The 27,998-nt window shown below is 31.4% G+C and overlaps 1 protein-coding gene across 2 annotated transcripts in view; it reads left to right on the plus strand.

The window, feature by feature from the left end:
• The window catches only part of LOC128990881 (toxin Tbo-IT2-like), a 34,278-nt gene extending 6,833 nt beyond the window's left edge, over positions 1 to 27,445 (plus strand). The window contains exons 2-3 of one of the 2 annotated variants that reach the window (XM_054413512.1): positions 23,785 to 23,851; positions 25,631 to 27,445. In XM_054413512.1, coding sequence (XP_054269487.1) covers positions 23,785 to 23,851; positions 25,631 to 25,796 — 233 coding nt within the window. In that variant the 3' untranslated portion in view covers positions 25,797 to 27,445. The remainder of the gene's footprint in view (positions 1 to 23,784; positions 23,852 to 25,630) is intronic. The other variant, XM_054413513.1, reaches the window with a different exon arrangement.
• Positions 27,446 to 27,998: the final 553 nt, after the last annotated feature.

Consider the following 27,998-nt stretch of genomic DNA (forward strand, 5'->3'; position numbering starts at 1 on the left):
TTATGAATTTCGTAACGCATAATGCTATTAATATAAACTAACCCCTGCTTAGCTGATTCGTCTGATTGGGCTAAAGGTTTTGCGAATCTAATAATTAGTTCATTATCTCATAATTGTTTAGAAATAACGACAAATCATATGTTTCTAACGAGCATTTCTCGCCAGAGTTCGCGTAGTCGACAAACCATATGGTTTATGACACTCGGTTATCTACGCCTCAGCGGCAGTATAAAACACGTCTCGGTTAACATGGAGTTATTTCACCAAAGAGATGCAATAAAACACAATGGTTAGGACCTTTTGCCTTTCTCCTTCCTTTTGCTTTTAACACATTCTATTTGCTATCCAGTAATATGTAAGGTTATGTCACAAATTTGACTGCCGATGGAAACGTTGTGCTTTCCACTTTCGAGTTATTGCTTTACAATATATTTAATTGACTTAGGTCGAAACAAGCATGAAAAAGTTATAAAAAAATGAAAATAAATAAAATAATATAATATACAATAATTTTTTACGGTTTTAATGTAAATGAAACAATCATTCTTGAACAAAGAGTACAGAAATGTGTCAGTTTCCTGGAAAAACAAACAATAGGGATTTAAAATTAAGAATTAAACAGGAAAATGTGATAAAACGATCCAGGATGTATTTCGAAAATATTTATAGCTACAACATTATCACTTATAAATAAATAATAAAGTGATTAGCAATGTTAAGCCTCTGAATCTTTGTTTAAAATCAACTATTTGAATTTAGCATTAATTTAGCAACATTGATTTGTCAATCAGCAAGTAAAAACTATTAATCGCAATCAGATAGCAGCTTAATTTTATTTTCTCTGTCATAGATTTTTATAATATTGAAGATTTATTTAGGTAATCTCAACAGTTTGGTATAAATACAATTCATTAACTAGGATTACTAAATTTATGTATTAGGAAATTAATCGCTATAAATAAAGAAAAATATTCTCAACACATATGATATTAGGATTTTGATTAAAAATACCAACGGAAAATGGCCAAGAAGGTTATTAACGATCGACTAGTACTGTAAATTCCAATTTTTGTTTGTAGGCCAAATAAGAAAACATTAATTTAATTAATTTTACAGTACGTTAGTTGGAACAAGAGAGCAAAATCAACTTTTTGATACAACTAAATCAGTTACAAATGACGATGAACATTTGTACCCACTAGGCCAGCACATTTGTAGATAAGATCACGCGTATGTGATGTGCTATTGATCGCTTAGTTAACACGAGACAACATTTACAATTTCCACAACACAACCGCTATGGCATTTGTTAGGTAAAAATTAGAGTAAAAGTCAACCAAAAAAGTAACAAAATTGGTAATTTTACAAGATGTTCAAACGTTTCCTATAATAAAATCCCTATAATAACTAGTATTATATGCAAGATTACCTCCTAAATTCTTAAGTGATTGCAGGATATGAAGTGTAAAAAAATATTACGTTCTCATTTCTGTGGGGATTTCTCTTTTTTGTATATTCAAAACGCAAGTGTCGTCGTGTTTTTTTTATTTCTATTAAATGCAGTAGTCCTTGCAGTAGTATGCAAAAGTAATGCCCTTTTCATTTGAAATTATCTTGAATTAACAACACTTACCTGCCTCTACTTTTATGATAACTTAATTGTTTATCATCGATTTCTTAAAAGTTTCTTACGTATGATCTGTATGTGTTTTATTAACTTAACTAAAAATAAATAACAATTGACGTCAGGAATCATTTTCAAACCCTCTAAAAGTGTTAGCACTTCAGTTTTTAAATGGACCTATACAAATATCTTACCTAACTTACATTTTTACAAAATAGTATTTTATTTTAAATTTATTTACTAGCACTCCTTGCCTTTTGAAGGCCAAACATTTTAGTTGGGAAGCTGAGTGATTGTGTTGCTTGTCCAACAATCAAAGAGTCGCCTCTTAGACCCTAAAAAAGGCGAGTAGTTTTTCATTGTTCAAAACCGTCCTTAATCCTTGGGATTTTAAACTATAGCCTTGGTAAAAGTTGGTCTTAGTTAGTAACAAAGGTAGACAACCTACACAAGGCATTCCACTAATCCTACACTCGTCCTGAATAATAATATTTAGCTAAATACATAAATTTCGTTGATGTCCTGATTAAGTAAGGGATTAAGTAAAAATATTATATAATATAAGTGATTTAAATACCTGTTTTTTTTTTTTTTTTTTTTTTTTTTTGTAATCCAAATGGTTGTGGTAGCAACTAGCTTCGGTTCAACCCTGGAACCATCTACAGGTTTTACTTTTCCAGTGTTAAACCGATACTAAGTGCTACCGCAACTATTTGGATTACATTCAATACAGGTATTAAAACACTTATAATGTATATCGGTAATCCAGAGGCTATACATATTGATACATGTAATATTATTTATACATCTTATTTTACAAATGCGGAAATGTAATAATAAATTTAATAAAAATCAAAATTAACTATTCTTTAATTAAAATAAGCATTACAGTTTAAAACAATTACTCGATTGACCGCTAAAACAAATAAAATTCCCAGGTTAATGTTAAAAAGAAACGATATAGCTTAAGTTCGCAAAGACTATTTAGCAGAAGCAGATCTAAATGTCCACTTACCAGGGCACTATGAAGAAAATGTGACTAATTAAAACAATGTAGAACTTCTAAACTTAACGATAATCATACTCGAGCTCGTTATCTCTGTGCAAAGTTGAACTATTTGAATATCAGTTTAACATTAAAACGTCTTCATATTTTATATTCTAAGCTAAATGTGTTTTCAGTTTATAACGCTATGTGTACAATAGGCTTATATAAACTATATGAGTAATCTTTTCATTCTAAAGCTAATCTATATTCTGTGCTAATACATAAACATTGAAACAGTAAAGCTTTGGTGACTTAATATGAATGCGTTTTTAACGTGTATCGTTGTACTTTTTCCAAACGAAATAATGATCCAATAAATATATTTTATGACAATATTTGTTAAAATGTGATTAGAAAAAAGTCGGCGTTTCTTCTTTCATGCTAAGCTGCCTTACGCGTTTGCATGTTCTACACACTTATTTTATTGCTAACTACACACGAACAAGTATTGATAAACAATAATAAATATGTTTACATTTTACTGAGATAGCATTAAGCTAATATAGTATAGGTAACATATAAGGTGTATGTGGTAATCTATTGAAATACCAACCTCTTAAAAAAAAAAAAAAAAAAAAATGGTATTTTGCAATAATGTTCAAGACAATAAACCCACCAAATTGTTGAACCTAATATTACCAGCTAACTCTCCAGTTAGGCAATTAGAATTAAAAACTACTTTTGTAATCAATAGAATTGATTTGTCTTGTAAATAAAATGAAGTGTTACTCAAGTGTATTAAGATTCAATAACTTTTTAAATAAATAAAATATTAAAAAAAAAAATTTGCTAAGATTTAGTTCTTTTCCAAATTATATATTTGGTTGTTAAAATATTTGTCATACTACATTTTTAGTTAAAATATTGTATTAATTATCAATTATATAAGGAGGGGACGTTATTATGTGCGTATTTTAACCCAAATGTGAGTGAAGAGTGAGTGTAGGATGAGTTGCGTGATCTTGTAGTCTTGTTGGTGACTAAGGCCGACATATTCCTTAGACACATCTGTTAATTAATAGCAAAACAGGTAATGGCAACTAAGTGACCTACAGTTTATAGTGGAATTTGAACCACATTCTTGCCTTGGTATTAACAAATTGGTCTAGTTATCAGAATAACTGCAGATAGTCGTAGTTACTCACTAGTGCGGACGTTAATCCACAGTGCATCTCTATAAATATCCACAATTCGTGACCTCCTAGTAGTTGGATTACAGGACAGCGCCACCGTCCCAGTTGTAGGCCTACTCAAATCGGATGAATTATAAAGTGTTATTGCTTATTGTTACTTTATGATTACATATTAACATTAATTAAAATGACCCTGTCATAGGAATAAATAGTGTTTAATCAATGCAGGATGTTATAATTGCAAACTAAACATCGTTGGTTTTCCAATATACGGTTTCTAAACCGTTTTAATTTATACGTCTGATTCAACACAACAATCTATCTGCCCGTATTGATGCCTGTTTACTAAAGCCTAAACGTAACAGCTGTTCATATAATCAATCACCTGTTCCGATAATGTGTTATCTCAAATCCAATTAGTTTATCGGAAATACTTTGAACATTCATTGTTTTGCATGTTTGGATAACTCAACACAAAGAAGATTGGTGTGTTAAATGTCTAAAACAAAATAGTATTGTGGTTATATTGTTGTGGTTGTTTTATTCTTGGGCCTATTAAACCGTTTCTTTTTCAAGGAAATTACAAGTTTTATTTTTAGAGCTCCTACAATAAAAATATATATATTTAATTTTGCATAAAAATAACAATAAAACATAATTCAATCAAAAGAAACACCCATATAAAAATTCAGTTATTTAAATAGAATTAATACATCACTTGCTTTTAAGACTAAAATTAAAAGTAAAATTCTTCGCAATAGAGATGAATGAAACGTATGCCTACCGGGGATTCACCTCCTCCGGAAAATTGTTTCCTATTTTTAAATTCAATCCATAAATTGTATTTTTTAACTTTGGAATAATAAAGTACAAGGAAAAATAACAAAAAATAATAATTTCCTATCCTTGGTGTTGATAAAATGTTTTGATTTCATCTCTTTTAAAGTTTTTTTCCTTTTTTTATTTTTTTTCCTAACATTTTGAAGACTAATTCTACCTATATATTAATACAGTTTTTCAACTATGGAAAATATTTTAGCTACTATTTAACTAAAATTTAAATCTTTTAAATCTTTTAAAAATTAAATTTTTATTTTAAAAACTTTTATAAAATGAGTAATATAGCACGTAAAATGATTCCCAAAGATAAAAGCTGCTAAATCTTATAAAGATAAAGTAGTAAAATCGTCAACACTCTATCTTATATAGGTCAAAAGCTATTCAAAATCTTGTGTTCGAAAACGGGAAAAACATTATAAGCAACAATTGGCGGTTACAGCAAACAGCTGGTGCAGTGCTAGATCATATGAATTTCACATGTAATGTACTGAAGTAGGCTACTATAACAAAACCAAGCTACACTATATAAATGTTTATTTACTAAAATATATAAACTATAAAGCTTATGAGACCTATTGCCAGTTAGCTTTCAGCTTAGAAAATAACCAAGTAAAAAGTGATGAAAGTAACGGCCATTATGAAAGAGATTTTATGAAAAATGAAAATATCGTGATTTCCGCCAGCATACTAAAACAATCAAAAACATAAGAAATAATTTTCAAAATGGTTCGAAATTTCACCCAAACATTTTTAAGAACATGTACATGACAATTAATTATAATTGACCAAGACTGCCCATTGGAGGAGGAGTATCCCCTTTTGCTATAACAATTATGTACTTAATAAGATAGATAACATAATGAAATATATAAATATCACATAACCTTGTACGTTACTCCTATTAAATATCATGTGATAAACCCTACTTTAATATAACATAACGTCATTAATGTAAATTAGAAATATAGATCTCAAGTTTATATTAATCATCGAAAAAATCATACTTGTGTTACTACAGCTAGACTTCTGTAAATACGATATAAGAGTATATAATAAAAAAATATAAAAATATTCAACAACTTTGCTGAATATAAGTGTACAAAACAAAAATTCAAAGCTAAAATTCAAAAAGTTACAAAGTCGAAACAAATTTGTAATCTACAGTATACTATCAACAATGTTTAATTCAAAAACGCAAAATCCAAAAGTGACAAAAGATGATTATTTGATTGGAAAAGTTTACAGTTACACAAGCCAATGCAAAGTTTAAACAACTCTTCGTTATAACGAGGCAATTGTCTCGGAAGCAAACGTAATTCAAAACATTTCTCGACAAACTTAAAGTTGGAAAATCTTAATAGAAGGTTCTCATTAATCTTTGGCTACAATGAAACTTTGATTACTTAAATACATTATAATGCCCATACACTTTGACATATAAATGTCAGTAATTATTAAGATCTTTAAAATATATTTTCATTTCATAAAAACGAGGTATAATTATTTGATATCATGACCAAATTTGCACTGCTGCGAAATAAATGTTTGATTTGGTATTATTTTAAATACAAATAGGAAAAGCGACACATCATTACCATGCTAATGTTTGAGCAAGTTTCAGAATAAATATGGACGAAGTTGATATGAGCCATCAATGGAATGAGTTGAATTGCACAAAACTCTACGTCCAAGTAAGTGGGTAGGGCGAATATATTTCGAAATTTTGAACACAATTAATAGCAATAAATAGACACCATTGCTTTAGGGAGTCAGTGGCTTTGTTGTTAGCATATCATCGCGACAATTAATATTATTTTGGTCAATATTGTTAATTATTGGGCATTATTGGCTATGAATGGACTTTCCCATTCATAGTGTACTTGATATAATCCACGCATAAGCCTCTAAGGCCCATCTGGACGGGCAAATCTAAGTTTTAAATATCCCACTTTTCTTATATACTAAAAAACGTTTGCAAAACTTATGACAGCTAGCCTGACCTTACTACTGCACCGAATTACACGCGGTTGGTACCAAATGAAAGATATTTACCTGTAGATGTGCAGAATCCCTTTATAAATTGAATTAGGCTCACAAATAAGCACGAAAAGTGAATTTGAAATCTTTAAAAAAAATTACATGGGTCTTATGGGTTGCCATGGTGATGACGAAATAACAACAAAATATAAACAGAAAATTAAAAAAATTAAAGATATTCCAATCACATGTTTTATTTACAGTATGTGGGGAAAATAGAGAAGTCTGTACATTAAATATTTTTGGTTGGGTTTTCAACCACGGGGCGACCTCTAGGAACATATTATTTAAAAATACTTATGGAGACTTTTCTTATGGAGATTTAACATGGGACAACATTTTAAAGCTTACGACAGCTAGCCTGACCATACTACTAGACCGAATTGCACGCGGTTGGTACCAAATGTAATTGTCTCTATATTTGTCCATTTTGCTTTGATTTGATATTACTTGACTAAGTGTTATACTGTAAAACAGAAATTAAAAAGTCTATTGACAATTTAACATGGGGTAAACTTTTAAGTCTAAGATGAGTGAGATCTGGAGATCTATTGGACAGATTTACATGCAGGTTGTGTTAAATGAAATATTTCCCATGTGCCTGAAAAGATTACTATTCCTTTAGTGAATCTTATATATTAAAAAGCTTTTGGAAAACTTATGACAATTAGCCTGACTATATTACTGGGCCGTTTGTACGAAAAGAAGGTTATGTAAGAAATTCTAATCGCATGTTTTATTTACAGCGTGGGGTTAAAATAGAGAAGTTTGCACAATACATACTTTTGGTCAAGTTTTTGACCACGGGGCGAGCTCTCGTACTAACTAATACAATTAGACGTTTCATTAGAGAGTTTCCGTAGTAAGTCGGTTGTTACAGTATTATAGTGAACCCCAAGATAGAGAGCCTTATCGTCATCATAACTGTATCATATTACCAAAGTCTTGAACTAGAATGCCTCTAAGTATTTGATGCCGTAAGTTTGAAGTATATCAGGAGTTAAGGTATAATAGAAATATTATTATCAATTTCATCAAGTTAATAAAAATTGATAAGCAACAAGTGTCGAATAATTATCAAGCTATTTAGCAATTTCTTCTGTAATGTAACAACTTCTAAATACAATTATTTATTATATTATTAAAATGATACAATCAAATTTTATGTAAATGGTTAAGGCCATTTACCAAATAAAAATATAGGCATATGGAACATCAAAATGAAGCTTAGAGTGTGTAGATTTGCCGAAAAGTATTGATATGGACGAATTTCCAAAGGGCTCTGCCCCACAGGCTGATTTCGAAAGGGCTGCTCCTGGCATGTTTCCAATGTTTACATGATTTAATTTAATTTAGTTAATGAAACAGCTGGCCAGTACAATGAACTGGCGTTTGTTTATTTACTCGAATAAGATGTTTGTGACGCCTTATGTAGATTGAGGAGGGTTATGTTTGGTTTTAAAGTGAGGTTGTATACGTTTTGTAAAGTATTGCTCAAAGTTCCATTTTTTAATTATATGGTACCTAATCTACATTTGAAGAAGCTTGGATAAAATGGAAGAAAATGGTAAAACATGTCATTCATAAAGCATCAATATGAAGCAATAATTGATGCTATTGCTACACTAAGGTATGTTGTCATATTATTAGGGATCTCTATTAACATCAAAAGTAGGGGTTTGAAAGTAAGTAGGTTTACGCTTTTAAATCAGCTTATATTTTCAAACTAAATCATAGAGTTGCTGTATGTATTTTAAAACACACATCAGCACCACTTTAATAGCTCTCTAGGTCACATGTTCTTCCCGTTGCAAAGCACGGGTATAGCAGCTTGTATTTATTTAAAAGTTGTTATTTAAACTGAAGGAAATAAATAAATAAGGATATTCTTATACATTATTTTTTTTTGTGTTTCATACTAAAAAGATTGTCTTTAAAGCCACTTAAAAAGAAATAGTTATTGTAGCTTCAACGTTATATTATTAGTTATTAATTGTACATAAAAAACACTTATACACTAAGGGAATAACTTTAATTAAATGCTTGGATGCAGAATTCTGTCCTCGAAAGTAAACACTATTTAAAAATTTGAGATGCCTCGAGGGTGTTAAGAACGGAATGACGTTATCATGTCAATCTTTTATAAATTGCTTCACTCCTCGCAGATGGTGACAAAATATTTAAGCTTTTATGTTGATGGCCTCATTTACTGTTGTTACAGTTAATATTTCTTACGGTTTGATGCACTTAGAAAAATCTTAACTAAAAACAATTGTAAAATAATAGGGAATTATGTTTGCATTTAGTCCATCCTTACTAAGAAAAATGTGTATTAAACATCTTAATTCAAGATAAGAAATATTATATTTAGTTTGCATTTCAATAGTCAATAATGTGTTTAGATTATAAAATAAAACTTCAAATGCTAAACTGGAAAATAACTCCAATTCACTGAATCTACACGTATGACATGAAAACCGAGAATAAAGTTGGTTTGGTCAGGGTTGATTTCACTAAATGTTTTCCATGGTCACTTCAAGCGTGCTAGGCAACTTTGGCATATCTAAATAATTTAGTGTCATTAGGTAAAGAACCTTTGGGTAACTCTAAATTCATTTGTTGATTAAACTTCTTTTACAAACATGTTAAAGATATTTTTCTACTCAAGTGAGGTATTTTTCTAATACATTTTTTAAGGGAAGTTTTTTGATAGCTTACAATAATTAAAGGATTACATAGTTTCCATAGTATTGTTAAGAAGTCAGATATTTCATGAAGGCAATACTGTTATTATAACTCAATTATTATCGGTTTACGTAGAATATTACGATGTTTAAGAAGGTTTTAAAGTCTAAATAAAAACTATATTTATTAAAAACTAATTCATTTAACTTTAACGTACAGTATTTAATTTACAATTCCTTGTAAATTATTGTTAAGATATTTCAGTTTGAACAAAACGATTATGTAAATAAAAATAACTTAGAATAAATTTTAAGGAAGTAACTAAATGATTTAATAATTTTGAGTTACAGTTATATTATTTTATTTCAATCTTTTGGTGTTATTGTTTTTATCCATCTTTATGATGTAAGTGATGTGAACTTGTACATTTGTCTTGCACTACAAGTTTGAAAGCAGAGGTGACATATAGTTCAAATTATGTTGCCAAATATAAAATAAATATGAAATATAAATGAAATATAAAAAAATAAAATATAAAAGAATTCTTGCGGTTACTGTACTACGTGAAATGACTTAGGGTTGTTGTAATCTTGGTTTTATATCTGTCTGGAGGGTAGAATTGATTGAAAGTGGCTTAGCGGGAATGTTTCAGAGAAGTAGGAGGCTGCATCCCTACTTGCCCTACTTGAACAAATCAACTTGGATATTGGAAATAAATCATATTTGCATCATACTGGAAGATGTAAGTTCTACTTTGAAATTCTTGCATAAGTGTTTTTATCAATCTTTTCCCATTCTGTCACATGTTCTACCTTACTAAAGACAAAGTATGTTTAGTAGTCCAAACATTATGGTAACCAAGTTAACACAGATATGAGATCCGCTATTCGGAAAAAAATCAGGATGGTAGAATTTCGTGTTAGTGTTGGATAACGATTAGTCGAAGAGCTGCTTTTAGCCTAAAACTCTCAAGTTCAATACCAACAGTTAGCAAATTAGTGTGGTACCTAAATAAATAAACAAATCAAAAATGCTTTTGAGTAACCCTTTAATTGTTTCACCAAAGAGTGTGGTATCTTGCAGTGTGGCGCATTGTTCTAATTACACAATACACGTTGCGGTACAGTGAAGCGGCATCCTCGCGAAGAAGAGGTTCGTGTTGGTCGTGACTACGAGGTTTGTGTTGGTCTTGACTACGAGGTTTGTGTTGGTCGTGACTACGAGGTTTGTGTTGGTCGTGACTACAAGGTTTGTGTTGGTCGTGATTACGATGTTTGTATTGGTCGTGACTACGAGGTTTGTGTTGGTCGTGACTACGAGGTTTGTGTTGGTCGTGACTACGAGGTTTGTGTTGGTCGTGACTACGAGGTTCGTGTTGGTCGTGACTACGAGGTTCGTGTTGGTCGTGACTACGAGGTTTGTGTTGGTCGTGACTACGAGGTTCGTGTTGGTCGTGACTACGAGGTTTGTGTTGGTCGTGACTACGAGGTTTGTGTTGGTCGTGACTACGAGGTTTGTGTTGGTCCTGAGTACGGGCTTGCGTTACACTCTGTGGCGAAATATATCGTACAATAGGATAATAACATCTGCGAGAACTTAGACTTCGACCTAAAAACTGGCTAAAACAATGTTCAAGTTCTTGCCACTAGGAAAACTATGAAAATATAAAATACCCTTAAATCAAGTGTTTCCTTCTGGTCACCATACTTACAATTCAAAATAATAGTATAAAATGTTAGGCTTGACTACAAAATTATCATAGGCCTAGTTAATTTTTACCAATTGAAAGGAATACAGGAGTTTAAAAGTGCAATGCCATCATGTGGTTCACATGCTTTGTAGACAAACCATTTCCTTCATGTTACTAAAATTGCAAGTTTTACATACCCCTATTTATTTTAATTAATCACGCAAAACTATAGTTCCTGCAAAACTATGTTTTAAATTCCACTAAACCCAAAAAGTTATATAAAAGAACCCTTCACTATTTCCCCCAACAAAGCACTTATTATTTTTATTTACTCAAACCTTCCTGGAATGTAATGCAGAGGTTTTGAGTTATTACTATACAAAACAGTTGTGTAATAAAGATGTTCCTGTAAAATAAATAATATTGGTTATGTTTGTAGATTATTAGTAAAACACACAAAAACCAATGATGCAGATTTGTCATACGATGCATGTTTGTGTAATGTATTAACGTATTAATTTGTGGTTTAATGGTTTCAAACAATCTGATTGAAAACTAAATATTATTGTGTTTTCCAGTTTATGCTTCCCACACAGATGTGATTTATTTGTTTAGTGATACAATGATCTACTATCATCGACATCAGTCGGGTTTCTGAAGCATAAACGTAACAGCTGTATGTAAAATCAATAACCTGTATAGATAATGTGTTATCTCACATTCGAATGTTTAGCCAGACAAAAAACAATTGTTAATTCAAAAAATGCAAAACAATAGAATTCATTTAAAATATTATTTTAAAGTATTAAAATAGTATTACATTAGAATTATTTTTTAATTGTTTTGACGAATTTACTGCATAAGGCCGGCCACACACAGAACCAGGCGGGTCGGGGCGCGACAGGGCACGACGAGACGCCTGACTTAAGCCCTGTCTTGTTGCTGTCACACACAGAATGAGGCAGGGCACGTCAAGTAAAAAGTTAAGCCCCCATAAACCTGAAAATTAATATAAGATTTTTTTATTTCTGAGCATTGAGCCGATTTAGCCAACTTTTAAATTTGACTTTATACTTGGGAGCAGAATAGAAAACAAAATTCAAAGTCATACCTCCAGAGGAGTGATTTTTGAAACCCTTAAGATATGAACGTTGGCCCTCTTTTTCATCAGTTATCAATACCAAGATAAATTTATTCAACCACTGTAATAATATCATCACTGCATAGTCTTATCAAAGGGTGTAATCCTTGGTCGTATAAATTGTTACAGTCTTGTATGTAAATTGTATCAGTTGTAAAATAGTCCTTATCAAAATTAGCCCGTAAGGGAATAAATCACATGACCGCGCATGCGCAGAAAGTTCTGCCTGGCAGCGACTTGCCTCGGGGCATAATTTTGGAGACCTTCGCATTTTGCCCTGAGGGCGCCCGGGGGCGTCTTTTCGACGTGCCCCGCCTTGCCTGGTTCTGTGTGTGGCCGGCCTAAATGTTGTTATTTTAGTAAGTATTTTGTTTTAGTGTTACAGATGTATATTGACTTCTTAAAAACACAACATAGATAGATAATGTTGCACAAACATACTTTTTTCTGTTGAAGATTTAATGAAATATATTTTATCTGTTGTATTCTCTTTATTAAAATAGACTATTTGCTTATGGAATAATAATAATGCAATTGTTTAATCATCTTGAATTTAGGATAGTTTTTAAAATAAAAACAACAAATCATATTTCAATGCTTAGTAGTAACAAAAAGCCTAAATACGTGGGATTTATTTTAAAGGTGAGTATGAATAAATCATATCGCCTTTAAAATGAATGTCTAATCAAAGGTACTTCGGGTTTGGAAATACAATTTTATTTTGAATATATATTCCTTTGCGTTTGCAAACTTTATGAATGCAAATAATAAATATTTGAACAATAAGTAAAAATAATGACTATTCCTGCTAAAATTGTCTTGACAACTTTACGTTTTAGGAGTTAAGTTCATCCTTTTAGGTTACAGAGCATACTTTTTTTCCTAGATGTAAGGTAATTTGAAAACGGAACGAATTTTTTCCTTACCTATAAAACGTAATGGAGTTAAAACGTAGTAATAAGAAATCTATATATATAATACGTGAAGCCGTATTTTGTTAACGCAACTCCTCCCTTATTTGTGGACCAATTTCAACGTTTAAGGTGTCAAAAGATTCGTCTCAATATGTAGTTTTGCAATAAGGTTTTAGAACTTTAAAATGTCTACTCTTAAGGGCGCGAGACCCTCTCAAAGGTCGGGTTTTCCCCATAAGAAATACATAGAACAAATTTAAAAAAAAAAACAGCTGTTTATAAAAAGAAACCTTTTAGCTTTTTGGGAGTAAATATTGATGTTTTAATATTCAGTAGGTTAAGGCCAAGTTAATTTGTTGGAAGAACGGAAAATTCCTGAAGTTCAAAGAAGAAATATTGAAAACAGGAGGAGGACACAACTAATAATAAGGAATCTTATGCGTATAAGGAGAGTAGAGAAAGAGAGGCCTGGTCTAACAGATACACATCCATATACACATTTCCTTGGTGAGATGAATAATATTTGCCAGTTCTGCTATGCAAATTACTTTGTAAGTGAAAAAATATACGAAGCACATAGTGTTGTCACGATGGTAAAATAAACTTGCCTAATGTCAGATCAAATGAATGCATGCGAGAAATGTTTACTTCTGACACTGACAGATCTCAAAAAATTTAGTACAAACAATAATAATGCCTTGACTATGATAAGTAAAAGTAGTAAGATTATACCAAATCTTGGCGTACCTTATGTTTTTATTGTAAACTTTTGTATTACTCGCCCTACTTTAATTTAGGAAAACACAAATGGATTGCTTACTTCTAGGTTATGTTGCCAGTTCCTCGGACAAACGTATACATGGTATTTTACTGAATTTTAGTGGCAATATTAGACATAAGTGAAGGAATTAGTGTTTATGTAATCAACGATCGATTAGTTACAGTCAAGTTTATTTTTATGATTCAGGAGAGGCAAATAATATACGCTGTTCAAAAAGAGAAAATTGAAAATGAAAATTGCTATCCAAATCTTATAGCTACAAGAGTTATCCAACCTATTTCATAGTGTTGCTGCTTTAGCCTTTTCAACGCAGATTATGGCTTTCCAGTTGATAACCCAGAGTTTGTGGGAAAAAGATGGAGCACATTAAATGGTTGATATCACTCCACTTTCCAGGATTCTCTACGGAGAAAATTCGTTTGATTAGGGGGATGTCTAGGCAACAGTTTTCTTAAATTTTCAATGCTGGAAAACTTTGTTGCAACATGTTAGCTCGTATTGAAGCATATTGTTTAGCATTCATTAGAAGTTATCAGTTAAAACTGTGATCAGAAATAATGTAGGTGAACCTTGACGACACAAATAGAGATATTTAAAATTAGTTTCTAACAAGTGTTTAAACAACTCTAAGATGTAACTAGAATTACTCGAATTTAAGCATATCGTTTTCCTCGGCGCTATGTTTCATACTATGCGGCTCATTGAGCCGCACGGGTTCTCTAGTTCTCATATATTTTATGAAAAAAAAATTTATGTATATTTTAATGCAAATGTCTGTAATAAACACGTAAATTTTATTTATTTTTGCTTAGAAAATTATGTAACGAGTAATATACTTCCCTATTACACTAAAACTACTTAAATTGATTGTTTAGCTTGACAATGTTCATGTTTTACAGTTTTTGATGGTGGAACAAACCAAATAGTCATCCTGTGTAAACTTCCTGTAGAATCCAATCAATTACAATCAATAGGCCAATCTATGGTTGAGTCTACTGCAACAACAAAAGGTCGTTATCCACCTTGAATCAACTAATCAATGAGTTTATTGATGTTGGTTTTGAAGCACCTATTGAAGATACCGGCCCATTTAACAAATTGTATTGCTAATTCTGTAGTGCCATTTTTTTTCTATTGATTCTTTTAGATCACGATTCTTAGTTTCTGAGAATTTGAAAACACTTTCAGTCAGTATAAAACACATGGTCATGAATGTAGGTAAAACTTGTGATTTTTAACAATAAATAAAGTGTCGCTTTCTTATATAATATGCATGGAAGAAAATTGCAAAAACGTCTAATAAACAGAGTAATTAGAGTATGTGTCAAATTGTTGATACCGTTAATTTAAAGACAGTATAAAAGAACGAGTAAATGTAATTTAGTATAGATTGCACATGGTGCATTTTACTGCTTAAAAAGTCCAATCAGAAGAAACAGCTGTTCTTTAGATAATGGTAAAATATCAAAAAGATGAGTGGCTACTTTTCATCCATCCACCTATGTATCTATGTTTTAGAGAAGTGTTTTAGGGAAACCAGAAAACCACTCAATAGTATTTAGAAGAATGGTAGGTGCAAACCTGAAGCACACAAGAGAAGGACATTTACTTGTAAATGTTTGAAGATATTAAAACATAAACTGCTAAGTTCGGTCAAATGGAACCCACGAAGACCGATAGCAAGGCTAGCTTAAAAGTATAAATTGATGTGCCATCAGTTCTCCTAAAAAATATCACCCACCAGTATTGAGTGACCGAACAAGGCTTACGTTGAAATTACTGAAATAAAATGAAAGTGAAACATTCACTTGAAATACAAGTTTCAATGAAGAAGGTGCTCTCTTTCCATAGTTCCAAACATCCTAAGCCAGGCTCAAAAGGTTATGGTTACCTGGTTTACTCGCTGATGCAATAACAAAATCAAATTACGAGGTCATCCATAGCCATCTCTAGTATATATTACTGTATATATTACTAGAGACGGCTATGGGTCATCACGATCATTAAGTGTGCTATTTTGACTTGAAGAAACGAAGTTTTAAATATAATTGAAAACAAAATGAATTTTTTTAACACTCTTTACTGCAAAACAACTCTCAATTTTAACTAAGGCTTTTGGTTTGTAAACAATCTTAAGGAATATATTGTAATTCGTAACAATGTGTGACTGGTAAGCTCGTTAAAATAAAATAAATAAACACATTTAGAAGAAACAGGCTCAAAAAATATTCGTTGTATAAAACTTTTAGATTTCTGAAATTTCAACTCACTTCAGCTAAAGTATGTGTACAGTATTTCAACTATAGCATAAAAAGATTACGTAATAAAACGTTTATAAACATGCCGTTGAGAAACAAAAAGAAAGAAGAAATGTTGTATCTGTATGACTGAATGTGAAGGTGTAGCAATTTGCATGGTAATTGCCATCTGAAGACAGGTGGATGTTAAATTACCCCTTTCTCTGTCTTATCCTTCAATATGCCGTTTTACTTACGTTCAATTTCAATTCATTGAAAATATTCGTGAGTACGATTACATAATATGAACATTGCTTTATCATACCTGGAAAAAATTCAAAGTAGTAGTTGTGTCTAATGAACAAGCTAGTTTAGTATGTGTCCGTGAACGCGTCACCTCAAGTAATGTTTGTCCGATTTTGATAAACATTTCCTTAAAGGTGGAAGACGGAAACTTGAATGAGTTAACGAACCAGTAAGGTCGAGTCATGGGACCAGAGTGTCATGTGGTAAACAAATTTCAAACATAACTTTTTTGTCTTTATCATAAAACATGGAATTTTAATTATAGTCATCGTGAAGAGCTCAAACACTTGAGTATATTTAAGCGTTGTTATACAATTCAAGTTAACGGATATAAATTCCTAAAAGTGTACTTTTAAAATTCTTATGTTAATCTTATGGGTATAAAGAAAATTGTTGTAGTTATCTCGTTTAGGAAAATATGTTGATTAAATCTGGCAAATGTATTTATTTCTTCATATACTATTTACAATTGACCGAAAACAAGTATACCCTGTAGTTGTAAACACAAGTAATTGTTAAATGTAATTTTGTTTAAATAGGGAATCATTATAAATTATTTATGAAAATATTTCAGTAAACAAATCAGACAAGTTGCATTTTGCTTAATCTGCAGGGTAACTTTGATGGGGAGTATAATATTTACAAACTAGATTATGTTATATTTTCATTATTAATAACATTCGCTAATTAAAAAGGATCAAAGTTTAAATTAAAAATCAACATGAACGGCCCTGTGAATAATTTCAATCCATGGATTGTTTTCACTATAGTACAGCCAAGTTTCACTATTTTAATATTTTTTTTTACCCTCCAACAATTAATATCACTACACGATTATTTTCTATATTTTCTTTCTTTAATAAAAAGAACATTGAATATGAATGAAGAATATCAAGAAAATAGCCCTAAATGTAACTACGTTTAAAAGAGACGAATTTGGAACGAATAATCGTACCCTTATAGTGAGAAACATCTTGATATAAACAGGTTATAAAAAGGTTCTATTTTACTATACAAACAAGCGTTTTGTACTCTTTGATCTTTTATGAAAGGACTTGATCAGGATCATTACAATTATGAAGATGAATGCTCACAAAGAAGAAAAGTAAAAAGGCTCTTCTTTCATCATTCTTCATTTATCAGTTCGGCATTTATTGCCACCTTTTTTACTTTTAATAAAGCAAATAAACAGCTTTTTATTTTAAAAAGAAATAAGATACTACTTAAAATAAATGAAAAAGAAAATAAATGAAAACGCTTCTTTACTGAGGCGAACTTAGGACCTCATGGTCCCTTCTTACAGTTAACCTCTAACTACTTGCACGATATACAGGGTGTCTTGCAACCTTATGAACAAACTTTGTCCGGTCATAGAACATGACAAAAGAAACAAAAAATTTAGTATAACATAATTCCAATATCATTCCGTTTTCGGTCTATCTGTCTGTATGCGATTTTTACAAAAATATTCATAAATACTCTTCAACCGTTAAAAATACATCTTTTAAAAAGATTTGATTCAAATTCAATTAAAACTATTTTTTCATCTACCGTTTTTAAACGGTTCAAGCGTTTTTATTCATATTTTGCACAAATATAGTGCTGTATGTGGTTTATAAGATAAACATTTATAAAGAATTCCAAGGCCGTAGCTCAAACAGTTAATGAGTTATGATTTTTTTGTAAAAATCACATAACAGATAGACCGAAAACAGAATGAGATGGGACACATGTTGTGTTACATTTTTTGTTCCTCTTGATACGTTGAATAACGTGACAACTTTTGTTCGTATGGTTGCAAGACACCCTGTATTTACAAATAAGAAATAACACTAGTTAGAATGTTCAAACGTTTTTTTCATATTATTGTTATACCGATACTCTTATATCGATTTCTTTTTGCGATGCATTTAATTATTTACCTACTTCCTTATATACAAGTATTATTATAAAATGGAATAACCGTTGAGAAATAGAAGGAAATATGCTTTCTGTGTTCGTTTGGAGAGTAATTTTATTCAGGTCAATGTTCAAAAGCCTGGATAGCTTAATCCAGTTCAACCATAAAATTGGTACTATACTTCCTTTGATAAAGAACGAAATAGCAACCTTGTGGGAAGTAGGCGAGAACAAAACCTACTAATCTGCACAGCAACACTGTGTTGATTGAAGATCTTAATTTCTTTTTCACCACACAATGATGTTTTTAGCCGTTTTACACACGTTTATTGGAGGCCTAGAGCTACGTCCATGCCAGCAGCTATCGTCATTTTGGGGCCGAAATTATTTTTACGCCACACTACACTATTTTGACGAACTTCCCACGCAAGGATTTAGTCCAGAAAACAGCTGTTTGCCGCCAGCTTATTCAAATGGGGTTTCATTGCGTACTACTGTACTGTAATGAGTTTTACCGGACACCAATCAGCTGATTATACTGTATTTAGGTGGCAATGAGTGGTTATAAACAAAAACATAACCTCTCATGACTAGTGATTTTTAGTCCTTTAGTTGGTGGAAATATATAAGGATTTGTACAGATTTAGTAGTATGGCGTAAACTATCGTACGTAACTCGTCCAAAATGTGTGTACCGGACTCGTATAGTAATCCACTCGTCCGGTAAACACTTATTTTCAGGACTAGTAACGTAATATACTATTACATCCTTAGGGCCGAAAATCAACTGCCCGCTTACTTTCTTAAAACATTAATGCATATTAAATACATACACAGGATTCATAGCATTGCAATATAATTTATTTATTGTCACCGCTGCCTAGCACCTATTTATTATTATTTTTGCTGATTCCTCAAATTATTTCTTCACATAACCTTTAAGTTGTGGTTATGTTGACTATCAGTGTGCATTATTATAGTGGTGAATAGTGGTAATAGAGTATAGTGTGGTAAAAAATAGCGTTTGGACCACGAAACGAAATGGTTTTCCAGCTCTCGATCTTGAGCCGGCAAAACCTTATTTTCGACCCTAGGTACGAAATGTACTATTACCTTTCAATGCATGATACCAAATAGTTTGAACAGTTTTCTCAGCGAGCAATAAGCAACATAAAACACAATTTGAACAAATAAAACAAAAAATGTAATTACCCAAAGATAAATTGCAAATGAAGTAAGTCTTCATGGAAACAGATATTTACATACGGGTTTATAATGAAGGTTAGGCAGTAACTTATGTTGTTTCGAACACAAGTTTGGAAAGTTCATCTTCATACCAACTTCAACAAGGTTTCAAGTGGGAGTGGACTACATTAGCACTAATAAACCCCTAGTAATATTGAAATATTCGTTGTACTATTTTAATTTGTCGTCTTATTTTCAATTTTTTAGCCAATGCAAAATACTATTTTACCTTTGTATTAATACACTAATGTATATCGTTAAACAAGCTATTATTAAGTTAGTCAAATGTTCACAAATAAATCTATCTTTACACGAATTACTTCAACAGAGATAAGTATTGCTGAACGCGGTCTTCTTCTTTTGGGTAAGAACATGGAAATTTGTGATATTTATAGAACCATTGACCATTGAGGTCAGTTAAATGTGTTGAATAAAATTATCACGTATACAGAAAGTATATGTAGTAGTATAGGCCAATAGAAACTCTATTTATATGGGCCATCACCAGCCAATAATAAAATATATAACAGTCAAAGGGCCTTTTACAGTGTTAGCTACTTTGAAGCTTGATTTTTTATCTTTTTGAAGCATTCATAGTAGGTATGATTTACCAGATTGTCGCTATATAACTTTTCCTTTTGGTTCAAATCTTAATGTACACAACAAAACTCACAGATTAACAACACCACACTTGTCCTGGAGGACCAGTTAAACCACTTTTATTTGTTTTCTAAGAATGGTGATAACTACATTGAAATGAAATATTTAGTTCTATCCTAGTCAAAGGCTGTATACAACTTTACCAACATGAACCTTAAATAACCAACATTTTTACCATTTGATCCAATAAAAATATAGTCTTATTTTCCTGTTATTGCGTAATGTTCCATAAATCACAGCAAGGGCAGTAACAGTAGGGCTCGAAGCATGTTATGCAATACGTTCGGGAATTTAGTTCGTTATGCTTTGGAACATAGCAGCTCTCTGTCAGATTCTCGACATTCGAACCCCTTATACGTTACGTGCTTCGGATTCGTATAGGAATGATTTCTTTTTACGAGACCATGTTCGAAATATTGTCATTATTGGATTTTAAATGCAAGTAAATATGACAATTATTTTTAGATGGATAACATAAACTTAAATTTATTATTAATATATGAAATAGGTTTGGTCTTTTTAATGTCCTACGTTATACACTCTTGGACGCTAGTCTCTATCTCGTAACCGTTTCACACATTACGTACTTATAATGAACTATTTTTTGAAGATACGTTTAATATTTTCTTTCTACCGCTGTTTTTCGATGGTCTTGGTCTTAGTGAGTAACGCAATCTTGATCAATGATGAACTTAAATCATTTTACTCAATTTCAAGCTTACTCTGCGTTCATATTGAGATCTAAATACTAATTTTAGTTCTGTCACTCTCTTAGGAAATTGATCAACCCAATGACTTGATATTTTAGTTTACTTAGAACCAAGCAAAAAACAATAAACACTTACCTACAATTTTATCTTCATTACATAAATACAACAATATTATAAAAAAAAACTTTACATAAATATTCGTGGATATATATAAAACAACATTCGGGTATGGAAAAATTCGCAATAAGTCAAGTGTGTTACGAGGGAACTTATTTCGTTCCATTGGCTATGATGCATATATGATTTATTTCCAATATCACAGTGGGGTCTGTTCAGATAGGGGGAAGATGGAAGGAACCCTTCCAACGTACTGAAACACACTTATAGTAAGCCACTTGAAGACAGTTTATTCTCCTAACAGGCAAACATAAAAATAACAACGCCTAAATGTTTTGTTTAAATAAATAACATGGACATTTGAGAAATCATATTATCTTCCTTTGCAGAATTATGTATAAGAGCATTATTATAAGCAAAATTTGTAATTTGCGAATTAGAATACACCACACAAACAGATTTAGGTTGTTTCAAGTCCTTAAGGTACTAATGCTGAGTTCGTTTTTTGTAGATAATTCTTAATTGTTCCGGATGAAATTCATAAGTAAATTATAGTTGAATAATATTAAATTGCATTCCTAATAGATACATTTCTTTAATAATAATACAGGAATGTTTGTTATATAAGTTGGAGTGTATTAGGTAATCGGATAAGTTTAACTTTGATCTAATGGTGGCACTTTAGTAATATAGTAGCTATACAAACTCTATAAAATTTGCATTTATCCGAATTTTTTCCGTATCGATAGACATTTAATTGTTAAAATGGTATCGCCAATTTTAAATGTAATCACACATTGTGTTTTGTGGTAAATATATTTTTCAGCCAGAAATATATATATTATTTGTTTGTATACATTAGTATAAAAGGATTATAAGAACCGTCATAAGATTTTTATAAAAGAGTTAGTTTAATAGAGACCGACGTGAGGCAAAACCAGGTCACGTCTCTAAATTATTTAGATATGCCACTGTAGTCCTTTTGACTAACACTGTTCGTGTTACTGTGAATCATGCAATAAAATACGTTGGGTGTGATGAAAGTAGCAATAATAATTGTTCAGGGGTTTATTATTTTCCGATTATATCAAATAATTAAATGTTGTACAGCAGTTGATATGAAAGAAAAATGAAAAATAAAAGAACGTTATGTATTTTTAGATCGCCATTTTTTTTACGCAGTACTAAAATTTTAACTAATATATAGACTACAAAAATAAATTTTCGTGGTTCTGTTTAAGTTATCTTCATTACTATTAAGAGGTACTACACTAGCACACCTCTAATGTTTTAGGTTTGAACATCACTTGCTATATAAAAAGACAAAAAGCTATTTCCAACTAAATATTTTCAATAAAAGCTTTTGACGGATTGCTCAATTTCCCACCATAGTAATTGGAAAATGGTAAAACGATTTCTCGAAATTACCTAAAATATGTTAGACACAGCTGTAAGCTTTTAAATTTCAAAAGGTATTAACACCTTTTATTTACTAAACAAACTAACAACGTATTTTTTTTTACATTTCCTTTAATGCCAGCCTTTTACATACGATTCCTTTCCTTATGTCTTTATTAGTTTATTGTCCCTAAACACAAAACAAATAGATAATGCCCATTTTATATATTAATGAATCTATCTATGTTGGTGGATAACTAGAAATAAATGGCATCCCAATCCGGGAGATAATATTTACATTTTCCACCTACACTACCTTCGCTGAGGCTATACCTTTGAGTTAAACAACCAAATGCCCAATATGTCAAAGTTAACGACCATTTATTTTAAAATACTATACACTGTATATAAAAAAATTTATTGGTAGTGTACATTGTACTAATTATACCTTATGAGAAAATAAATACTGATAGTCTAATATAAAGTAGTAAGGAAAGTACAGTTAAGTAGAATGTGAATTCGTTTAATCTTTAACAGCATAAAGCAGCATCATTTTGACATGAAGAATAGCCAAACTTAATAATATAATTCAGCTACTTAACTCAATACTAATTCAATCATATTCAAAAAATAGTACTTTAGAACTACTTTAAACTAAACACAGTTCGCAATTTTATCATGTTGATGTAACCATTTCTTGATAAAGAAATCCATCTTCTCGTCTCTGTGCGCAAGCAATGAAATGCGTAGTTTAGATAAAAGACATATTTACTTGTTGAAATGAAAAGTATCTTCAAACTGACACATACTTTCTCCAATCAGCTTGCCACGGAATTGCCTTGGGTAAAATGAGGTGGTAACTATATGTTATTTATGGTAAAACCATAACATTTGCAACAACTTTTGAGCCGCTATTTCTAGAGCGTTGCAGTCTTGCCACTATCCTTAGAGCCTTTTTGTGAAACAAAATATTTGTCATTATATATGGATATTATATGGATTTTTTTATAGAACAGTTACCATCAAAGATCAAAATAAAAACGCATGGTGATACCATGTACCAGATACGCTCCCCGCATACTAAATTTCATAAAAATCTGACCACTTATGTAGCCTATAGAATTTGTTACAAATCTACACACACAGAGACACACACCCATACAAAGTACTTTTTTTAGTTTAGGGGGACCTAAAACGGATATTTCCACAGAAAACCTATAATTCGAGAACGTTGAAAAATCTCTTACTTTCTCAATAGAAGGGAAGCATAAAATTATACACACATTCTCGTATTAATTTGAATGATATCTTCTGTTTCAGACGAGTCCCTGTTCGAAGAGTACCCTACGGACAACGAGTTGGACAGATTACTGCAGACTGCCCAGAAGTGAGTGGCAACTGTGTGTGCTTCGCCTCGTGCTGTGTGGTATTTAAGTAACGAGGTGTGATAAGACCGTGGTTAAAAAATGCTCTGGTCGATTTTCAATTTTTGTGATTAAACATAGAAAAGGGTTAAATTTTTACAGGGTTTTTTGCCGGGGGTTCTCTTAAAAAGCTTAAAATGCATACCATTAGCTGCTTTACATGTGTAATATCTTATATCTTACTAGAATATCTATACTCAAAAAAGAAATAAAAATTTACATAAGCAATGACGAAGCTTTCAATTAGGTAACTGTACAATCTTAAGAAGTACTGAGAATTATAGAGGAAACCTAATAAACTAATATAAATTCAAAAAAATACATGGAATTTCCATTAGTGTTACTAACTCATAAGACTGAAAGAACAGTTTGCAAGTATTCTGTACTATGACATGCTCAATTTATATCATGTGGATTGCAATATTATCGATAAGAACACATTATTTAAATAAATAAATGAAAGTATTTAAAAATTGAAAGTGGCTTACCACTGAAAAAATTATACATCCTAGGCATTACGAATAAGTAATTGAGTATTAATAATCTTTTTTAAGGTAATGTTTATTATTATGTTACTGATCACCTCCAATAAATATAGCGTGTTTTGTTTAGTTGAACAATTTTAAATATTTAAATAACGCCAATTAACTTGGTTTAAATTAATGTGTGATTTAACTAAACATGTAAAAAGGTCAAAATATGATTGATGTAAAAACTACAAAACCCAAATTATTTGGAAAAAATTAATAGTTTTTTCCTGATATGCAGTTATAGACTAAACATGTGTTAATATCCTCATTAGTTTATACTTCACCTTTTATGGTATTTAACTAAATCTTTATCGAATGGAAGATATTAAAACATTTGAAACGAGACAGTAACATAATAAGTGTTAAGATGAGATAAATTAAAACTTAGAAAAATGATTGTTTATACATCTTCGGAAAACAATCTTGTATAAAAGGAGAAAATAAAATTAAATCCTTAAAACACTTAAGCCGGGTTTTCCTTGGTGCGGAAGCGGAGAGCGGAGAGAGGAACGTGGAGAGTGGACTCCACTTGTCTTAGGTAATTTAATGTTCCTGTTTTCCTAGAAGCGGAGCGGAGTGCCATGTTAATTTCTTTTCCGCTCTCCGCGTTCCTCTCTCCGCTCTCCGCTTCCGCACCTAGGAAAACCAGCTTTAAGGTGTATTGTGAAGGGTTTGTTGATGAGATGGTTGTTCCAGCCGGCACTCAACAGGCACTGCAGGCTTGGCTGACAAGTGACAGTGCAGTGGAAGGACGCTGAGGGCAGGGAACCCCAGGTCCCGCCCTACAAGGTCCTTCATTGACTTACTAGATGTTTGGTGTCTTGATGTCGTCTCCATGTTGTCTGGGATTGAGTATCATGTCCACATTGGGGCAACGAGATGTTGGTGGCTACCGTTGAGGTCTTTTATGATAGACATGTTTTAGCAGGATCATTTGTTTGTGTTGTAAATAACAATGAATGGTAAACAATGACGCAGGTTGAAGTAGATGGTCATTTACTTTAAGGCCAGTCACTATTTTTTAAGCCGCAATTTTTGTACTTGCAAACAAGGAAGATAATGTTTAACAAAGTACAGCAATATGAACTAAAATAGGTGAATGTTTACAACTTTAGTACTAGTAAACGAACATCCAAAATGGCGCACCCCTTATCACACCTCTTAACATTAGGACTTAGGCGTTTTCTGGAAGGTTTTTAATGATTTTTGCAGGCGTTCTTCTTTGATCTACATTTACAGAAGAGCGTGTGTAAGACGTGGCGGCAACTGTGACCACCGCCCTAAAGATTGCTGCGTCAACAGCACATGTCGATGCAATCTGTGGGGAGCGAACTGCCGGTGTCAGCGCAAAGGGCTGTTCCAAAAGTGGGGCAAGTAGACAGCTGATCCCTTCAGTCCCCGCCACCAACACTTTGTTACATATGTTATCTGAGTTGTAACCGTGTAAGTTGTAACCTTACGTTCCTAAATGTTGAATAAAGACCCCCTTGTATAATTGATGCAGAGTAACTTTTCTTGGTCATTATTTCGTTTAATAAGTTTTTAAATATTAAAATTTTGACACCTATTTTAAAGTCTTTAACTAAGGGACGTTCTATTATTTACCTAGTATTATAGTCAAGACGTTTTTCAGTTACTATTGGTGATCTTAAAATATTGTAAAAAATTAACTTAAGGATATTTATTTTAAAATTACCACACTTATAACCATATCACCAAATTGAGGTTCTATGTTGTTAATATACCATTGCTATTGAGAAATATATTTTTTAGAAACAGCTGAATATTATAATATTGATCATCAGTATCATATATATTAAAGTCTATTTACAAATTTTGCATGACCCATATTACCAGCTTTATGAAATTATTGTTCTTTAATTTTGCATTTAGGATTCCCGATAAATTCGTGGATAACTGTCTAACATCGCAATACGGGTGCTCCCAAAATGCTTTCCCAGCAGTCCACATGGTCACTGTTAGATTTCATCAATGTTAAATGTTATCTTATAGCTTTGGACTGCTGAATCGTAAGCAAGGGATGTATAAATATATGTCAATAAGCATACATCATCACCCTATTAAGCACACGTGAAAAATGTATTTTTAATATTGTAAAAGGAAAGCAAGTCAACATTGGTGATGGATAATGTTAACATGACTGCTGAAATAAAATGTGTGAAAAGTTAAAATTATTAGACAAAAATGTTCGTTTAACCTGATTCGTAATTTCTAAGTCAAAGACTATTTCTACTGTTGTAAATACTTTAATTTCAAGTAAGTGAAAGAAAAATCAGTTTTTCATATACACCCATTATATTCGTATGATATCATGGATATGTATAGCTTATTTTACACTTTAGACAACATTTACACAACTAATGTTGCTATGAGTGTTCCGTTTGGTTAAAATGCACGCCGGTAATGCTATTATAGTGGTTATTTAAGTGAAGGTTTATTTTTAAATTGATTAAAAACATTAGAGTTACAAAAATCTATGTGTAAGCTTTATATATATTTTCAAGAGTATTTTGAGCATTTAATCAGATGATAGTATATATATTTATGTATGTAATCATAAACTTTATTGCATTTTTGTGAAGCAGACAATATTTGAAGACTTCTACAATATATTTTGTTACAATGCGAAGTTGAAATGTATCATAGATTATATTTTATTAGCACTTTTATTGGAAATTTTAACGTTGCGAGAACCACATTTTCATATCATTCTTCGTGCAGCTAATGAAATTGTGTTAAGTTGGAAAACATATATTGGTAAATAATAAAACTGATGTCGTACCTATTGAATTTTCTGTTAACCCTAAAAACAATTAGTGGAAGTATATAATATTTTAAATACAAACAATTGATTAAGAGGATTTTTTAAGTTTCAAAAAGGAAATGATAACAACCTTATCTGCATATATCGAGCAAAAGATTAGTATTTTGTAAAATAATCAAGATGTAAATTTGATGAGGGTCAACCGTAAGAGTGGCCTAAGAGAAACTAATAAATTGTAATGTAAGCAGATGTTTTGTTTCTTTTTCCTGGTTCCAGTGGTAATTATAAATTTAGTAAGTTTAAGAATCGGAGTGGAAGATAAAGAGAATAACAAACCATACTAACTCTTATTATCAACTAAGTGAATAATCTGAAGTATTCATTTATCCATGTTTGCCTCCTGGATAAAATACAGACAGAAAATTTGACAATGGGGCTGTTGGCCCCGAAACTATAGTCATTATAAAAGACGACTTGGATTGAGGACGTAAACAAGGTATTTAACCTATTATTATTCATTTATATTGCATATCCAGTAATGTTTGAATGCGTTAATATCTTCCTATTTTCACAGGTTATTTTAGAAAGGTTAAAAGTTTTCCTATGAAATTTAAAATCTTGTTTCAGCACGCACTGGTGCCAAAACCAAATATAACAGTTTGCATTGTAATATTAACTGCAATGTATATTAATGGAGGCAATATAAGCATAATCAAGAGTTTCCCTACAGTTACCTAACAATGTACATGCTCTCTCACTGATTTGACAAAGCAAAGTGGCCAATTTGCTCATCAG

Source organism: Macrosteles quadrilineatus, unplaced genomic scaffold (genome assembly GCF_028750875.1).
Source record: "Macrosteles quadrilineatus isolate MER2022 unplaced genomic scaffold, UCM_ALF_1.0 Scaffold_3__2_contigs__length_128488019, whole genome shotgun sequence".
Lineage (NCBI taxonomy): Eukaryota > Metazoa > Arthropoda > Insecta > Hemiptera > Cicadellidae > Macrosteles > Macrosteles quadrilineatus.